Source organism: Silurus aristotelis, assembly GCF_946808225.1.
Source record: "Silurus aristotelis genome assembly, chromosome: 21".
Lineage (NCBI taxonomy): Eukaryota > Metazoa > Chordata > Actinopteri > Siluriformes > Siluridae > Silurus > Silurus aristotelis.
The window spans coordinates 1421781-1440120 of record NC_139594.1 but is presented as its reverse complement, the minus strand read 5'-3'; the positions used below and the strand labels follow the sequence as shown (position 1 = coordinate 1440120).

At 44.8% G+C, this 18340-nt stretch overlaps 2 protein-coding genes across 3 annotated transcripts in view; both read left to right on the top strand.

Moving 5' to 3' along the window:
- Nucleotides 1–1881: 1881 nt before the first annotated feature.
- Nucleotides 1882–9477, top strand: pabpc1b (poly A binding protein, cytoplasmic 1 b). The gene is made up of 15 exons (XM_083524451.1): nucleotides 1882–2661; nucleotides 3332–3525; nucleotides 3631–3746; nucleotides 3985–4124; nucleotides 4478–4572; nucleotides 5680–5817; nucleotides 6071–6166; nucleotides 6318–6590; nucleotides 6780–6870; nucleotides 7207–7317; nucleotides 7847–7989; nucleotides 8084–8168; nucleotides 8276–8406; nucleotides 8854–8955; nucleotides 9039–9477. The coding sequence occupies exons 1-14, from the start codon at nucleotides 2469–2471 to the stop codon at nucleotides 8947–8949; spliced, it is 1902 nt and encodes a 633-aa protein (XP_083380577.1). The 5' UTR covers nucleotides 1882–2468; the 3' UTR covers nucleotides 8950–8955; nucleotides 9039–9477.
- Nucleotides 9478–12211: 2734 nt separating this feature from the next.
- Nucleotides 12212–18340, top strand: part of rnf19a (ring finger protein 19A, RBR E3 ubiquitin protein ligase) — a 17474-nt gene continuing 11345 nt past the window's right edge. Inside the window, exons 1-2 of one of the 2 annotated variants that reach the window (XM_083524400.1) lie at nucleotides 12212–12565; nucleotides 17434–18175. In XM_083524400.1, the coding sequence (XP_083380526.1) occupies nucleotides 12535–12565; nucleotides 17434–18175 (773 nt within the window). In that variant the 5' untranslated portion in view covers nucleotides 12212–12534. The remainder of the gene's footprint in view (nucleotides 12566–17433; nucleotides 18176–18340) is intronic. The other variant, XM_083524401.1, reaches the window with a different exon arrangement.

The following is an 18340-nucleotide window of genomic DNA, read 5'->3' as shown; positions in this document are numbered from 1 at the left end:
TAAAACAATCATTCACCACATCCCTCTTCACCTGCTGCTGCATCTCCTTGTTCTCCTGCTTACTTTTCTCATCACTCTGTCAATCCCAATTCTGTTTCTCCAACCTCTTTCTCCTTCTGCTCTCCTGCACTTCCTCATTCCACCACCACGTCTCTTTATCTTCCTTTCTATTTCCAGATGTTACACCAAGTATCTTTCTATCTGTCTCCCTCATCACTTCTGCAGTAGTTTCCCAATCATCCAGCACCTCACCACCTCTTCAGCACCACCGAGCTCCTGTCTGACCTCTTCTCTGAATCTCACACTACACTCTTCCTCCTTCAGCTTCCACCATCTTATTCTTCTTTCAGTCCTCACTCTCCTCCTCTTCTTCTTCTCCTCCAAAACCATCCTACAGACCACCATCCGATGCTGTCTAGCTGCACTGTCCCCCGCCCCCACCTTACAGTCTCCAATCTCCTTCAGGTTGCATCTCCTACATAGAACATAATCCACCTGTGTGCACCTTCCTCCACTCTTATACGTCACCCTCTGATCCTCCTTCTTTTTAAAATACGTGTTCACCACTGCCATTTCCATCCTTTTGGCAAAATCTACCACCTTCTGCCCTTCCACATTCCTCTCCTTAAGACCACACCTACCATCACCTCCTCATCACCTCTGTTCCCTTCACCTACATGCCCATTAAAGTCTGCATCAATCACCAATCTTTCATTCCTACGTTTACCTTCTACCACTTCATCTAATTCACTCCAGAATCTTTCCTTCTCCTCCATCTCACAACCCACTTGTGGAGCATAAACACTGATCACATTTATCATCACGCCTTCAACTTCCAGCTTCACGTTCATCACCCTATCAGAAACTCTCTTCACCTCCACTACACTGTTACTGTACTCTTCCTTCAGAATCACCCCTACACCATTTCTCTTTCCATCCACACCATGATAGAACAGTTTAAACACCTCCAATGTTCCTGCTCTTACTCCCTTTCCACACAACATCTCTACCTTTCTCCTCTCCATCATATCAGCTCCCTCTCTCCCTTTACCCGTCATAGTACCAACATTTAAAGTACCAACCCGAACTTCCACTTCTCCTCCACTTCTCCTTTCCCTGCCGTCTTCCTCCTCTCCTTCTCCTCCTTCAGCCAACAGCAGCACAGTTTCCACCGGTACCCTGTTGTTACTGATACCTGTGGTGGTTGTTGGTAACCCGGGCCTCGACTGATCCACTATGAAATTCTGATTCTTCATCCACGTTTGATTTGGCACGTTTTTTAACAGATGATATAAATCAGTTAACGCAGTCTGTTCTATGAGCCATTACTATAGAAACCACAACGGATTATAGTCAACCTGTGATTTATTTTAAATATATCAACGCCTTTTCAACGACCAATCAGAATCCAGGATTCAGCACAACTGTAGTAGAAAGAAAGCAGTAGACTTTAGTGATTGGTGAAATGATGGTGAAATGTTTTTGGCGCTGTTAATTTTAAGTGATTCATATAATAAAAAAACTTTAAGATGTCTTGTTTACACAATTTTACACAAGGCAATGTCATTAGCAGTCTGGTACAAGTGCAACATTTCCAAAATACACCAGTGCACCACGTGGTGAACATCAAGCAAACTTTCCTTATGGAACCAACCAAGAGGGCGGCAGGGAAGGAAAGTGCAAACGAGATGGTTTTAAAAGTCACTTATTTATATATAATACATAAATAATTTCCGTGCGCACTTATGACGCTTTGTATTTCTTCTCCTAATACATTGTGGCCACCAGGTGTGTGCTGTCGATCCAAAAAACAGAATGGTTCGTGCTTGATGACCCCTGTGAACAGGAATGGAACGTTCCGGATGACGTGTCACCTGGTATAAAAGAGGCCACCGGGGCGGACGGGGCCTCCCCGAAACCCCCGGCTGTTAGTGCGGTGTGAGTGCGTGTGTGCTCCTGAGCTAGCCTCGGCACACATTCTAAAAAAAATTAAAAATCCAAAAAAATTTAAAAAACGTTAAAAACTCTTAAAAAATTTCTTTTTTTTTTTAATTTATAAAAAAAAGAAGTCGGTAAAGCAGGAGCTAACATCACGTACGGTAACATCACGGAGGAAGGAACGCGTTTTAGCCTAGCTTAGCTCATCTCTGAGGCCCGGTTTAATAACGGTAACCAAATAAACATAAAATAATATATTTATTTCAGATAATCTTAACAGTAAGCTTTAAAAAGTTTAATAATAATAATACAAATTGTTTCGGGTTTTAAACATTTTAAGTCTTTATTTAAAATTCCTGGTGAAATTTCTCGGCTAAGCTAACTGACTGAAACTCGCGTGAGGAGGAACAAAAAAAAAAGATAAGTCGCGCGCGTGTATAACATTCGAACCAACCGCCGAAACCGATTCGTTTAAACAATATTTAGAAAATTCGATTTATAACCGAAACTCCCCGTGCTGATTTGTCGAGATGAACCCCAGCGCTCCGAGCTACCCGATGGCCTCCTTGTACGTCGGAGACCTTCACCAAGACGTGACGGAGGCCATGCTGTACGAGAAGTTCAGTCCGGCCGGCGCCATCCTCTCCATCCGCGTGTGCAGAGACATGATCACCCGCCGCTCCCTCGGCTACGCGTACGTCAACTTCCAGCAGCCCGCAGACGGTGAGTGGAAAGATCTCGAAATGAAATGAAAACCTGTGGGACTTGTGAACGCATGACTCGTGCGCTACTCTGGGCCTTTCGGCTAAGCTGCTAACGCTAGCAATTGCGCAATCAAAAGCGCAGCCTTCCTCATTACCCACATGCTCTGAATTTAAATCCCACGTCAACATTACTGGCCGTGGAGACACTTCCAGAACGTTCTCTCTGAACCACCAGAGTTTATGGAGGTGGGGTTTTTTTTTTATCCTGGGAGGTGTGATCACACTTCACCTCCTGCTCACCACACGTGTGATTACCAGGAAGCATTTTACATGTTAGCATGTTGTTCTTAGCAGGGGGCACAGAGGTCAACTTCAGTGTCAGGGTTGTTTTTGTTTTAGATTTTATTTTACTAGGTTGGGTAGGGTAGAGAGAGGTCTCAAGGCCCAAATGGAAAATATCTGAGGGGTTAAAGGTGAAGCCTGGTGATTAGTTTTGAACTTTGAACCTTGTGTATCCACCAGCCAAATCATGTTTTCTCCATCTGTGAACTTGTTGTTGACACAGAGCAAAAAAATACTTGTAAGAAGTTCTAGTCAGAGACCATCAGGTAATGTATTCTGTAAATATGCCAACGTTTACAGTAAACGGAAATAAAGCTCTTGTTTATTTCTCCTCTCTTCTCCTCCAGCTGAGCGCGCTTTGGACACGATGAACTTCGATGTGATCAAAGGCCGACCGGTGCGGATCATGTGGTCTCAGCGCGACCCCTCTCTGAGGAAGAGTGGTGTTGGTAACATTTTCATTAAGAATTTGGACAAGTCCATCGATAACAAGGCCCTGTACGATACCTTCTCTGCGTTTGGCAACATCCTGTCCTGCAAGGTAGCATCTACGTGTGTGTGTGTGTGTGTGTGTGTGAGAACTTTTAGCTTTGTTGTGGGGTTTTTTTGCACGTGCATGAATTGGCTCCCGTTTGTGGTTTTTAAGGTCGTGTGTGATGAAAACGGATCGAAAGGTTACGGCTTTGTGCACTTTGAGACCCAGGAGGCAGCCGAGAGAGCCATCGAGAAGATGAACGGCATGTTGCTCAACGACAGAAAAGTGTAAGTGTGAGGTTTTAACTAACGCACCAGCTCTTGTAGCAACCTGTTTTAATAATCGCATGACCAGGGGTGGATCTTCTGCAGTTCTCGCAGCATTGAATGGGTTTGGAGTTTAAAGTGTGGTGTTTTTTTTTTTTTTTTTTTTTTTTTTTTTTTTTTTTTTTTTCCCCCAACACAAATGACATTCGAGTATCCAGAGCCTGCTTCTGTTCACACATTTTGTTTTTCTTTTATACAGGTTTGTAGGTCGCTTCAAATCTCGCAAAGAACGCGAGGCTGAGCTTGGAGCCAGAGCCAAGGAGTTCACCAACGTGTACATTAAGAACTTCGGCGAGGACATGAGCGACGATAAACTGAAGGACGTCTTTAGCAAATACGGTGCGTCCCGTCGTGCATCTTCCATATACCTACATGCGTATACGGGTCACGCAGACAGATTGCAGTCTGGTCAAATTCAGTGCGTCCTCCTCAATGGACTGTACTGGCCACACGGCTGCCATAGCGACGACATGGTCCATGGGCCCTGGGTTTTAATCAAGTGGATACTGGGGATAAATAATGGCTATGTACAGACACTGATAGGCAGCGTGTGGGTGGTGCTCCGAGTGTAACCCAGAGATAAGCACACACACCTACACACACGCTGCAGATAACTGTTACAGCCGTCAAGTCCATAGTGTTTTATCATTAGTGCTAAACATGCCCCCACCCTCTCGTTCTGCCCTCATCAGGTGCCGCCATGAGCATCCGCGTCATGACTGATGACAGCGGTAAATCCAGAGGCTTTGGTTTCGTGAGCTTCGAGAGGCACGAGGACGCTCAGAAGGTACGTCATAACGTGCCACAGCTTAAAGCACGTCTCTTATAGTAGTGTTTGACCTGCAGCACATGGAGCCTGATTAGACTATGAAGGACTATAATGCCGGGAAAGCAGTGAAAGGACGACAGGTTCGTCTCATGTGAGACAAGGTGCTGTGTAGGGTTGCAAAATTTGTGGGATTTAAGACTGAATTTTTATTGGAATTAATGGGAATAAACATTACAATTTGCAGGTTAGCCTTTAACAGGAAAGAGAAATTCTTGCAGGATCATTCACAGCACGTTTACTGCAGGGCTACTAAAGACACACCCCCTGCAATCACTGTGCATCCCTAATCACCGCATTTCTACAATAAATTCATATTACATGAATTTATTAAACTCTCTTGTGCTGCAAGATATTGTGCAGCAAAATGATACTAATCTCTTTTTTTATAGATTTTATTTTGCATGCATGTCGGCTTATGTCCAAACAAATTGTTTGTATATGGTGGTTTATATACATTTTGGCAAATTTCTAATTAATTCCTGTAAAATCCCATACATTTCTGGTAGGTTTACTATTTGGAATATTTCTAAAATTCCCCAGATGTAGTTCCAACGTTAAGTTTCTGGAAATTTTCCACCCTACTGCCGAGGCTGTGTTTTTGATGATGTCTGGTAGTAATCTGACCTCTGCTATTCTGACCTGGGGAACATGTGGCAGTGCTGCTTTCTGTTTCTGCTTTATTTAATATAGACACATGCATATGTAGGGGTGTGTGTGGAGAAACATGTTCCACTGCTTTGTGTTGTATAAGTGAGATCCCTACAAAAAGTGTTCATCCATAATATCTTTGAAATAAGTTGATGTCAGACACCAGAATGCACCGAGTTTAGCATTTTTAGTTTCATTATGGATCATCAGTGATTATTTACACAGAATACAACTTTTTATCTACTAAATAAAAACTTTGCTGAGTCGAGTCAGATGGTTTACAGGCAGTGGGAAACATAATGGACAAAATCTAATATTTTTTAAACTGCAAGACAAAAAAACAGCAACAATGACTTCAGTGCTAATCTGTACTATGGTTTGGTATTTGTGACTGAGTAACTTCCTGCGTTTCTCCAGGCTGTGGACGAGATGAATGGGAAGGAGCTGAACGGCAAGCTGATCTACGTGGGCCGCGCTCAGAAGAAAGTGGAACGTCAGACCGAACTCAAGCGCAAGTTTGAGCAGATGAAGCAGGACAGGATGACGCGCTACCAGGTCCGTGTGCAGCTTCCACACCCGATCGAAACGGTGTTCAGGTCGCAGTCTAGTCAAATTCAGTGTGTCCTCTTCAGTGGACTGTACTGGCCAAACGGCTGCTATAGTGAGGTCATAGTCCATGGGCCCTGGGTCTAACTTAAATAGATACTGGGGATAATTAATGGCTATGTACAACCTGGCTCCTGGTAAATTGTGTAATTGTGTGTACCTGCTAGACATCGAGTTAACGCTTCTGATTTTCACCGTGCAGGGCGTCAACCTGTACGTGAAAAACCTTGACGATGGCATCGATGACGAACGCCTGCGCAAGGAATTCTCTCCTTTTGGAACCATCACCAGTGCCAAGGTGTTTCTGCTTTAGTCTAAAAATAATGCACATCATGCAGCAATCGTAAATAAATATTTACTATCCTGAAAGTGTAAGCTTGTGGTGTTTTGTAGCAGAAAGCTTTGAGGTGTAAAGTACGTGAGGGTCACCACACTTGTTTTGGTTTTAGGTCATGATGGACGGAGGACGCAGCAAAGGTTTCGGCTTTGTGTGTTTCTCCTCGCCCGAGGAGGCCACCAAAGCTGTGACCGAGATGAATGGCCGAATCGTCGCCACCAAACCGCTCTACGTGGCTCTGGCTCAGCGTAAAGAGGAACGCCAGGCTCATCTAACCAATCAGTACATGCAGAGAATGGCCAGCGTTCGGGCCGTGCCCAATCCTGTGCTCAACCCGTACCAACCGGCGCCTCCGTCAGGGTACTTCATGGCTGCCATCCCTCAGGTAATGTTTATTTTAATACATATATAAATAAAGCAGTTGTTATTTTGTAGCGGTCAGATTTTACCTGGAAACGCAAAAAGCTTCAATACTCCCATAAATCTGTTATACAGGAAGTGCAGTTTTAGATGTCGAGAGACGCAGCATGAGGCTCTGTTGTAACCGTTTCTTCTCCCTCATTTTCATTTCCAGGCCCAAAACAGAGCAGCGTACTATCCCACCAGCCAGCTTGCACAGCTCCGACCGAGTCCACGCTGGACTGCACAGGGTGTCCGACCTCAGCGTAAGTGCCTACATGTAAAAACAGCTCTGGACTGTTTTCTACAAGGTTCACTGACCTGTCAGAAAAATCCTTCTCAATCCAAGACTGTTTATATTCAGGGTTAATGAGAGCGAGGGCCTTCAACCCTCTATGCACACACTAAATATTAGTTTCTTTGTGTTCCCCTTTTTTACTTATTTTATAGCAGTGTTTGATGTGGTGACGCACCCAGTTAGGAAACTTCTATTGAAGTGAATTACAATTTGGGTTTAAAAAGTATAAACTGCAAAGTTTTCTGCTGTCTGCATTGAATTATAAGCTTGAATTTTATTTAATTTTCTTTTTTTCATTCCTCAGATTTCCAGAACATGCAGGCCACCATGAGGCCCTCAGCCCCGAGGCCACAAACCTTCAGCGCAATGAGACCTGCTTCTCAGGTTCCTCGTGTGATGTCCACTCAGCGTGTCTGTGAGTCTCGTGCAGCTCATCATATTTCTACTTTCTCTTATTGAATCTGTCTGGTTCTTTCTGTCCTGCAGCTTCACTCTTGTTTGGGTTTCATATCCTACTTAACCATAAACATTTCATCCAGATTCGAGAAGTTTAGCTGCTTCTGAATCCAGGAAGTCTGTTTTAAAAATGTGTAAAGTTTAAAAATCTAAAATGTAGGCCTTAAAAAGTCTCAATTTTAATCAGGTCTTAATTAGTTCCTCTAATGCTCCTGCAGCACTTTACAATGTTGTCTTTTTCTATTGCTAGTATGAATATAATTTTGCTGACAATTTGCTGTCTTACAAATGGGACCAAAATGCAATCATCTTTATTATTGGCACAAATCTCTAATAAAACGGGTTTTGTTTTTCAGCTCTGGGGAAGTGCACGTTTAGTATTTGTGTTTTTGATGTTGGGACACGGGTCTTAAATGCGACTTGGTGAAACCCTTTTCTTTGACTTTGTGAGTGACCCATCACTGTTTCTCTACTTTCCCGTTTTAAAGCTGCTCAGACGGTGGGTCCGAGACCTACGGCGGCTGCAGCAGCCTCTGCACCGGTGCGCACCATCCCACAGTACAAGTACACGGCCGGAGTGCGCAACCCTCAGCAGCACATGAACTCTCAGCCTCAGGTGTCCATGCAGCAGGTCAGACTCCTGGAATTATCATTTACATATTTAAGTGTAGGAATCACTGTAGGTTTTTCTCCTGGTCTTATTGTGCTATTTGTTGTGTTCCCAGCCTGCAGTGCACGTGCAGGGTCAGGAGCCTCTGACTGCTTCAATGCTGGCTGCAGCTCCACCTCAGGAGCAGAAGCAGATGCTGGGTGAGTTTAAACACAATTCTTTCAAATGATATGTTTGAGCTGTAATGCTTGTATGAGAGAGAGGTGTGTTTTTAATAATTATTCTCCTCCCCCACACATCTTTCTAGGTGAGCGTCTTTTCCCTCTGATCCAGAACATGCACTCCAACCTGGCAGGGAAGATCACTGGCATGCTGCTGGAGATTGACAACTCCGAGCTGCTGCACATGCTCGAGTCTCCAGAGTCTCTGCGCTCCAAGGTGATTAACGAGCGCGGTCACAATCGCAAACACGATCCGTGACTGGTGTGATGATGCGTACCTGTTTGGTGTGGGAACTCCTGCAGTGTCGGGAACCTTCACTCAGACTCCTGATGACTCGCACAGGGGCCATCTGACCAGCACTGACTCAACACACATTACACTATACTACATTTGTGCATGTGGCACACTTTCATTTTGTTTCATGTTCCTCTAATTGCCCTCTTCCCCCCCCCCCCCCCCCCATTCTTCCTGACCTGCAGAATTCTAACATGTATCTCAGTGATGATAGATAGCTGGGGTCAGAGGGCAGGGTCAGCCATGATACAGGGCCCCTGGAGAACATGGGGTTAAGGTCCTTGCTTAGGGGCAATACCAGGAGTGTGTAAAAATCCTCAGGTCTATAGGAGGTATAACTGATTTTGTACGTGTGCACGTGTTTTCCAGGTTGATGAGGCCGTTGCCGTGCTTCAGGCTCACCAGGCCAAGGAACAGGCTCAACAGAAAAATGTGACCAACTCCACTGGGGTGCCAAGTGTCTAAGCAGAGGTAACTGAAAACACGTGTGTTTGTGGCTTTTTTGTTCTTTTTACGCACGTCTTGTTTTTAACCGCCTCCTGTTTCCTTTCCAGGGCCGACGATCTTTCAAAACATGCTTCACCGAGGGGGAATAAAAAAAAAAAAACATTAAAACATTGAAAAAAACTTTGAAAACGCTGCAAAAAGATAGAAATGATATTAAAAAAAAAGAAAAAAAAGGAACTGAACTCTGCCAGGCCTAGAGAAGATGGGTCTAGAACATCATATAAAAAATCCTGGAAAAAAAATAGAAAAATGGTTGAAAATGGAGGGGGAAAAAAAGGAAAATTGGGGGTTTTAGAGAAAATTCCACAAGAGTTAGATGAGGTGTGGAGAGAAAAAAATCGGACGCTCTAGCATTCCTTATTTTATTCGTTTTATTCCTCGCCTGCTGCGGGATCCAGGTGTCTGAGAACCGCACGGGCAATGTGAACATTTCTCCGGAATTGGAAAATGTGCTTGCTCAAAATAAAGTTTAATTCTGAATCATGAGCATCTGACTTTTGATTTGTTTTGGATGGAAATGTGGGATTACACAGTGCGTGTTTGACGTACCACACTGAAACTGTGAGACTTGAAAAAATGCTGGATTTGGTCTTTAAATTGTCTTCAGGGAATAAATCTGGGTGCGTGAGAGCTTTTACACACACACACCATGGATATGCCTGTAATACCTCTGTTCTACCACAGGGGTCTCCAAATCTTATTGTTACATACTGCTGCTTTAATCAGATTTATGATTGTTGCTGCTGTTTGGTCATGTTTGATTCTGTATCTCTGCTCTACTGCAAAACTCAACTTTATTAATCTACAATTTAATTTGATCAGAAGTTTACCACTCAGTACTTTACCACTTTTTTGTCCCTTTTTGAGCTCCACTGTTATTAGTTCAAAGGTTGATCAATCAGTCCCTAGAAATTCCAGCACTTTTTAGGAAATTTCCACATAAATTAAAACGTACCTCAAATTTTCAGTTCAGGAGATTAGACTGATTGGAAGAGCTCCTTGACCCCCACATGTTTTCTAGTCAGAGGGATTTACTCATCATCTATTCCATCTGCCTGTTCTTCCATTTCAGCATCTTGTTCTTGCTCCTTCTTTTCAAAGCACTATAAACAGCTGTGTGCTGGGTTTTATCAAAATCAATCTCGATGTTTACGCAGCGTCAGACCTCACGCGTTACAAAACACGTCATCTCTGAGCAACATGTTGGACGACCCATCATCCTGAGCCTCTTCTGGTTCTTCTCTCAGGTTCACTGTGAGGTGGTGGTTTCTCTCTTGCAGGTGTATATCTGAGGGTGTGTATGAGATGTGCAGATCATCTCAATAAATTATTACAAAGCTGATTTAGTAATTCAATATAGAAAAATGGAAACGTATATAGATTCATTACACACTAAAATTTCAAGTGTTTTTCTTTTTATTGTGACTTTGGCTCACAGCTAATGAAAACCCAAAACTCACAAAAAATTAAAACATTTTGTCTTCTGGAAAGTTTATTTACTGTATCTGTGCTCAATACTTAGTCGAGGCTCCTTTTCCTTTAAGTACTGCCTCCATTGGGTGTGGCATGGAGGTGATCAGTCTGTGGCACTGCTGAAGTGGGATGGAAGCCCAGGTGTCTTTGACGGTGACCTTAGATCATCTGCAATTTGTGGTCTCTTGTTTCTCATTTTCCTCCTAACAATACTACAGCGATTCTCCATGGGGTTCAGGTCTGGTGAGTTTGCTCCAGTCAAGCACACCAACACTGATTATTTAACCAACTTTTGGTGCTGTGGGCAGGTGCCAAATCCTGCTGAAAAATTAAATCAGAATCTCCATAAAGCTGGTCAGCAGAGGGAAGCATGAAGTACTCTAGATCTTTCTGGTAGATGGCTGTGCTGAACTTGGACCTGATAAAAAACAGTAGAAAAACACCAGCAGATGACATGATTCCCCAAACCACCACTGACTGTGCAAACTTTACACTGCACCTCAAGCAGCTCGGATTCTGTGCTTCTCTGCTCTTCTTTGGCCCACTGAGCAACAGTCCAGACCTTTTTGTGCTTTGTCCAGGTAAGACACCTCTGATGTCGTCTCTGGTTCAGGAGCTTTTTGACATGAGGAATGAGTCAGTTGTTTCATCTTTTTCTACCACATGATTTCCTGCCATTCAACTTTCCATGAATGTTCTTGGATGTTCCAGCAGTCTGTGAACAGCAGCTTCTTCAGTGATGATCTTTTGTGTCTCATCCTCCATGTGCAGGGGGTCAATGATCATCTTCTGCAACTGTCGAGTCAGCAGTTTTCCACCATGATTGTGTAGACTGAACCATTGACTATTGACCAAGACTTCAGGAAACCTGAGCAGGTGTTTGGATTTAATGAGATGATTAGAGTGAGACACCACGAGTCTCCAATATTCAACTTTCTCACAATATTCTCATTTCGGGTTTTGGGTTTTTATCAGCTGTGAGCCAAAATGATCAAAATGAAAAGAAATAAACACTTGAAATGTGTGTGTGTGTGTGTGTGTGTGTGTGTGTGTGTGTGTGAGATGAATCTATATTATATTCATCTCACTTTCTGTATTAAATTACTAAAATCTCCTGTACTTCCTGTTATTTATATTTGGCCACAATCATAGGTTTCTATTGGAACTTTTGATGTGAGCTGTAAATGCAGTCATGCGGGTATGGTTATGTAATAGTGTACACACACACACACACACACACACACACACACAGGTGTGCACAGGTCCTATTTTAGATCAGTTGCCTGATTCTCTGAAACAGCTTCTTTAGTGTTTTATTTATTTACTTATTTATTTTCCCACAACTAATTTACTAATTAATGAGAATATTAATGTGATAAATACACACCTGACAAAAGTTTTAATCTAATCATGTGTGGTGTTTATTAAGTACCTACACCCTGACGATCAATTCACGGTTCTTTCACCAGATTCTTTTGTTTGTACGTGTAACATTTCACATTTTTTCCCCAAGTAATCAATTGTGTTTACATAGTCAAAAATATCTATTTTTGTTTTTGTTTGTGACTCTTAATGTTTTGATCTCTTCGGGTTCACACGCGTCTGCTTTCAAAACGGTTTAAAATCAGCTTTTAAAACACTACGCTTTTTTTTTCTTTTTTTTTTAAAACTTGTTTTAAAATCTCGCGAGAACTCATACACCGTGCGTTGTTTTTAGGGCGCTGTTCAGGTGGAAATCTCGCGGGATCTCGCGTTTAGGAGAAGCCGAGTCAGAAAAAAGTGAGGGAGAGAGGCTGTGTCCCAAATCGAGCCGTGTCTCCTTTGTTTTTAAAAAAAAAATGGCGACCGTGTCCGCATTTTTCTAGGGTCGTGGACGTACAAAGGCGGTTAGAGGGTGCAGTGCGGCGGCGATTTGGGACGCGGCCGCGGTCACAGGCGCAGGGAGTTGTCGTGTGTCGGCCTTAAGTTTTCTTTTCCTCCTTCATCTCGCGCTCTCTGGAGAAACAAGTTCAGTGCGTGTGTCTGAGGTCGTTTCCGCGGTGTGTGCGGGTTTAGTTCTCGGCGTTTGGAATGAAATGCGGCTGTTTGACTGAATCCGGAGGTAATATCACATTTATACACAATTATATTCTCTCTCTCTCTCTCTCTCTCTCTCTCTCTCTCTCTCTCTCTCTCTCTCTCTCTCTCTCTCTCTGTGTGTGTGTGTGCACGTTCTTGCTGATTTGTACAGTTTTCGAGCAAAATGTCTTTGTTTATTAATTTTGAACTATAAAACAGTGCGCTAATGCTAATCACTTTACAGCTAACAATGCTAACTATCACAGGGACGCTGGCTGATTAGCATGCTAGCACTAGCGCGCGCGGCCAGAACTTTAACTTCTTTTTTTTTTTTCTAACAATATAGAAACGATAAAAATGCTGAAAGCGTGACATTAAACACATTATTATTATTATGATGATGATGATGATGATGATTATTATGTTCATCATTATGATTATTATGACCGCTTTACGGGATGCTGCTGATTTTATAGACACCGAGCAGATTAGTGATTCTGTAGATCCGGTAATCACATCACTACTGTATCTCACTGGTGGTGATGGTGTAGTTCTGGAGGGTTTGGATGGTGATGATGGTGTAGCTGTGGAGATGATGGTGGTGGTGGTGTAGTCGTGGTGCTGGTGGCGTAGTTGTTGTTGATTGTGTAGTTGTGGAGGTGGTGGTTGTGGTGGTAGTGTTGTTGGTGGTGGTGGAGTTGGAGGTGGTGGTGGTGTAGTTGTGGAGGTGGTGGTTGTGGTGGTAGTGTTGTTGTTGTTGTTGTTGGTGGTGTTGTTGGTGGAGTTGGAGGTGGTGGTAGTGTAGTTGTTGTTGGTGTAGTGGTGGTGGTGTAGTTGTTGGAGGTGGTGATGGTGTAGTTGTTGTTGATGGTGTAGTTGTGGTGGTAGTGTAGTTGTGTTGGAAGTGGTGTAGTAAATGTAGGAGTGTCAGGTTTTATATTTATACATACTAATACTGTTTACCACATACACAGTATTCCTTTTTCTCTCACTGTGTCTGTCTCACTGTGTCTCTCTGTCTTACTGTGTCTCTCTCACTGTGTCTCTCTGTCTCACTGTGTCTCTCTCACTGTGTCTCTCTGTCTTACTGTGTCTCTCTCACTGTGTCTCTCTGTCTTACTGTGTCTCTCTCACTGTGTCTCACTGTGTCTGTCTCTCTTTCTCACTGTGTCTGTCTCTCTGTCTCAATGCATCTGTCTCACTGTGTCTGCCTCTCTGTCTCTGTCTCACTGTGTCTGCCTCTCTGTCTCTGTCTCACTGTGTCTCTCCTGTCTCTGTGTCTCACTGTCTTTTTCTTTCAATGTTTGTCTCCCTCTCTCTCTCTGTCACTGTGTCTCTCACGGTCTTTCTTCCTCACTGTCTCTCTTGTTGTCTTTCTCTCTCAATTTGTCTCCTACTGCTTTTATTCTCATGAATGAAAGTGTGTGTGTGTGTGTGTGTGTGTGTGTATGAATGAACCATAGTGTCTGTCCGTTTCCTCTTCTGAGGAACCACAGTGTCATGCTGACAGGACAGTAATAATGAAACACGAGACTGAACCGTCTGTCTGTCTCTCTGTGACTCAGGGTCATGTGACCTTCACTCAGATCATAAAGTTCACAAACTGACATCAGAAGGCCACTGCGTCTTCCTCACTCACTGTCTCCCACTGTCTTTCTCCTCTCCCACTGTCTCTCCCACTGTCTCTCCCACTGTCTCTCCCACTGTCTCCCCCCCCACTGTCTCCCCCCCCACTGTCTCCCCCCCCACTGTCTCCCCCCCACTGTCTCCCCCCCCACTGTCTCTCCCACTGTCTCTCACTCTCTCCCACTGTCTCTCTCCTCTCTCTCACTGTCTCTCACTGTCTCCCACTGTCTCTCTCCTCTCTCTTACTGTCTCCCACTGTCTCTCTCCTCTCTCTCAATGTCCCACTGTCTCTCTCCTCTCTCTTACTGTCTCCCACTGTCTCTCTCCTCGCTCTCAATGTCCCCCTGTCTCTCTCCTCTCTCTTACTGTCTCTCTCTGTCTCTCTCTGTCTCTCTCTGTCTCTCTCTGTCTCTCTCTGTCTCTCTGTCTCTCTGTCTCTCTCCTCTCTTACCTCTCTCTCTCTCTCTCTCTCTCTCTCTCTCTCTCTCTCTCTCTCTCTCTCTCTCTCTCTCTCTCTCTCTCTCTCTCTCTCTCTCTCTCTCTCTCTCTCTCTCTCTCTCTCTCTCTGTGTGTGTGTGTGTTGTGCTTGTTGGTTAGATGATTGTCACCTGGCCCTGATGGAGATGTGGGTTTATTAATGATGCTGCAGCTCGTTACATTCTCAACTTTAAACCACCTCCTGTTACAACATTAGTGTACTAATTCGGAGCTACACCAGGCATGGATGTGTGTGTGTGTGTTTAGAGTGTGTTCTCTACATCCTATGTGATAGGACAAAGTCTCTGAACTCAGTGAAGAGTCGTGATAACGGAGAAGATCAATGCGTTTCAGGAACATTGGGTCACGATCGCTTCCGTCTCTGATCGGTCCTTCACCTGCGTACACACGCACACACACACACACACACACACGCACACACACACATATATATATATATTGTTGAATTCTTGAATCTGATTGGTTAGACGGTGTGGGACATTTATACACCGGTTTGTATTAATATTTTATTGCTATAGCGCACATGAAATTGTTATAAGCACTGTCTGGCACTTTAGCTCTTTGTCTTGGTTTCGTCTGGTGTTTGAAGTCTCTGTGTCTGTCTAATCTGGATTGGGGTCTCGATGTCTGTCTAGTCTGGTGTTTGGGGGTCTCGGTGTCTGTCAGGTCTGGTGTTTGGGGGTCTCGGTCTCTGTCTAGTCTGGTGTTTGGGGGTCTCTGCATTGTGAGATCAAGGATCTTCTGCTAATGTTTCAGAAGAATGTTGAGTTGATTCATTTCCCCAGGCCGGTACTTCAGTGATGATGATGATGATGAAGGCTGTACTGCTGTGTGTACACACGGATTAGCCGTTATTAGCGCAGAGCTAATGAGCCGTATGGGGTTGTTTTATTTTTCCACAGCGTGACCGAGTGTGCTGGTTTTGATCCGATCCCCTGACCCGTATCAGTGCTGATAAAGGCTGTCTGTGTTTACCCCCTCACACACACACACACACACACCATGCTGTTCTGAACTTTACACCTGAGTAATATCTCTAAACACACACACACACCGAGTCTCTCTGTAGCCCAAACAGGGGGCGGAGTCACTGTTACCATGCCAACATTTATGGTTTTCCAAGTACAGCACGACCGAGTGTATTATTAATTTAACACCACAGATTTACACTGTTCCAGTTTATTAATAGAAAAATAGAAATGACCTTTAGAGTGTGTGTGTGTGTGTGTGTGTGTGTGTGTGTGTACGCACGTGTGCTGAAATGTCACAGGGAAGATCTTTTCTCGTCCAGGGAATGTCGCAGGAAATTCCTTTAATGGACTTCTTACAGAAATCCTTTCCTGATACACACACACACACACACACACACACACACACACACCAGGTTGCCTTCAAATTAGCTGCTTGAGAAAAGTGTATGTTGCTTTTATGAGAAATTATACACCCACAGTTTCTCTTTTCTCCCTTTAACTATTATTGCTGACGGGGTGTCTGTGTGTCTGTGTGTGTGTGTGTCTGTGTGTGTGTGGTGTAGGTAAAGCAGTGTGTGGTAGCTGAGGGCCATTGCCATATCACAGCACCTACCAGGGTTACCATGGCAACACACTCCCACATGCATACACACAACCATCTCAAAACATCAATCCCAAAAATCACCTCTCATCCTCTTTTCTTCTCTTCCTCTTTCATCTTTCTTTTTTTCTTTCATTCTCTCTTGCTTTCTCTTTCTCACTCAAACTGTTTTTTCTTTTTCTTTCATTTGCCCCTCCCTCTCTCTTTCCCTCTCTTTTTTTCCTGTCTACATATGGAAACACCCCTGAGAGCTCATCAGACTCGACAGTGCGTTGCCTAGTGACCATCTCTTAGCTACAACATGCCGGTCAGTGGTTTTGAAGGTGTGTGTGTGTGCGCAGTGCTCAGGTTTGATGTTGGTGTGAGGTGTTTAATAACTGGATGTTGCTGTTGTAGATCAGAGTGTTTTTATCCGTTTAGGGTAACGCAGCAGGCCGGTGTGGCTGTGAGAGTGACGCGAGTGCGCTAAAACAGAAACAGGCTTTCGTTATTCTCTGAGCCGATGCAGGAATTTCCCTCCTCAGGAATGTTGTTTGCCTTAAGCAGCGGCCGCTTGCATTTTCAGACCATGAGACTCGCAGGACGTCTGGAGGGGTGTGTGTGTGTGTGTGTGTGTGTGTGTGTGTGTGTGTGTGTGTGTGTTTCATTACAGCAGTCTTCCTCTGGCTGTTCCTCTGCAGTTTTCCTGGCTTGTGTCCCTGTAGCTATGAAATCGTGTGTGTGTGTGTGTGTGTGTGTGTGTGTGTGTGTGTGTGTGAGGAGAGCATAGTCTGGATTTTGCACTTATGTTCCAGTATGTTGGAGCGATTCTGACTCTGTGAATCGGTGTTGGTTATATAGGAAGGGACTGACTCGATGTCGGATGTGCAGGCGCGACTCTGATTTGGTGAATCAGTGCCTGGTATGCAGGAGCGACTCTGACTCGGTGAATCAGTGCCTGGTATGCAGGAGCGACTCTGACTCGGTGAATCAGTGCCTGGTATGCAGGAGCGACTCTGACTCGGTGAATCAGTGCCTGGTATGCAGGAGCGACTCTGACTCGGTGAATCAGTGCCTGGTATGCAGGAGCGACTCTGACTCGGTGAATCAGTGCCTGGTATGCAGGAGCGACTCTGACTCGGTGAATCAGTGCCTGGTATGCAGGAGCGACTCTGTTAGTCAATACTGACTCAAAGTCTTTAATTGACTCTAATGTCTCGTCTCTTTTCTTCTCAGATCCTGATGAGATCCAGGCCGGTGGTGACTCTGAGCCGAGACGAGCCTCACCACCATGTCCTAACACCCCGCCCTCTCCTTTAAAAGCCCCGCCCCTTCCTCCCTCCACATCCTGTCCCCCTTCTCCCCCGTCCTCGTCTTCTCCGAGTTCCAGCGTTCCTTACAGAGAGATGAGTCTGAATCCTCACCAGACCCAGGACTCGGAGCGGGATCTTCCCTCCTCCTCTTCCTCCTCCTCCTCGGTCAGGAAGACGCCAAAAAAGCGGGGCATCTCACTCCGGTCGCTCTTTCGAAGACGGCGTTTGGACACAAAGTCACGTAAACCGCGGACGTCGGCGGGCGGCGTGGACGGCATCGCTAGCGTCGACAGTGTCGTCCAGGCAGAGATGCAACAGCAACAGCAGCAGGAAGTAGCGTCCACATCGTCCTCCACGTCCTCCGCATCTTCAGAGTTCCTGGAATGTCCCCTGTGTCTGCTGCGCCACGCCCGAGATCGCTTCCCCGACATCATGACGTGTCACCATCGCTCGTGCGCCGACTGTCTGAGGCAGTACCTGCGCATCGAGATCTCGGAGAGCCGCGTAAACATCAGCTGCCCCGAGTGCTCCGAGCGCTTCAACCCCCACGACATCCGCATGATCCTCGGAGACCGCGTCCTCATGGACAAGTACGAGGAGTTCATGCTCCGCAGGTGGCTTGCTGCTGACCCCGACTGCCGCTGGTGCCCCGCCCCCGACTGCGGGTAACGCTCACTTACACATATTGTGTGTGTGTGTGTGTGTGTGTGTGTGTGTGTGTGTGTGTGTGTGTGTGTGTGTGTGTATTCGTTTAAAATAGTAAAACATTTATGACCAGTAAGTGGGTTTTGTTTACGCTACATTTACAAGTCCCTTTTGAAAAAGGAAAC